General features: G+C 49.1%; 1 protein-coding gene across 1 annotated transcript in view; it reads left to right on the top strand.

Moving 5' to 3' along the window:
- LOC104075334 (neuron-specific calcium-binding protein hippocalcin-like) overlaps positions 1 to 212 on the top strand; it is a 2,155-nt gene that overhangs the window by 1,221 nt on the left and 722 nt on the right. Inside the window, 1 exon segment of the mRNA XM_009575789.1 lies at positions 30 to 135. Within this exon segment, the coding sequence (XP_009574084.1) occupies positions 30 to 135 (106 nt within the window).

Raw genomic sequence — 212 nt, 5'->3', positions numbered from 1 at the left:
CCACCCTCATCCCCATCTCCCACCCCCAGGCCATCTATAAAATGGTCTCCTCCGTGATGAACATGCCCGAAGATGAATCGACTCCAGAGAAAAGAACAGAAAAAATCTTCCGACAGATGGATACTAATAACGACGGTAAATGAGAGGAGATGGAGGGGATTAAGGGAAAGGTCTCATGGCTAAATCCGGGGGTCTTGGAAGGAGCCACACAT

The sequence above is a fragment of the Fulmarus glacialis genome, unplaced genomic scaffold, assembly GCF_000690835.1.
Source record: "Fulmarus glacialis isolate BGI_N327 unplaced genomic scaffold, ASM69083v1 scaffold31960, whole genome shotgun sequence".
NCBI lineage: Eukaryota > Metazoa > Chordata > Aves > Procellariiformes > Procellariidae > Fulmarus > Fulmarus glacialis.
Note: the sequence above shows the minus strand (reverse complement) of the source record. Positions and strands in the feature narration are given on the sequence as shown.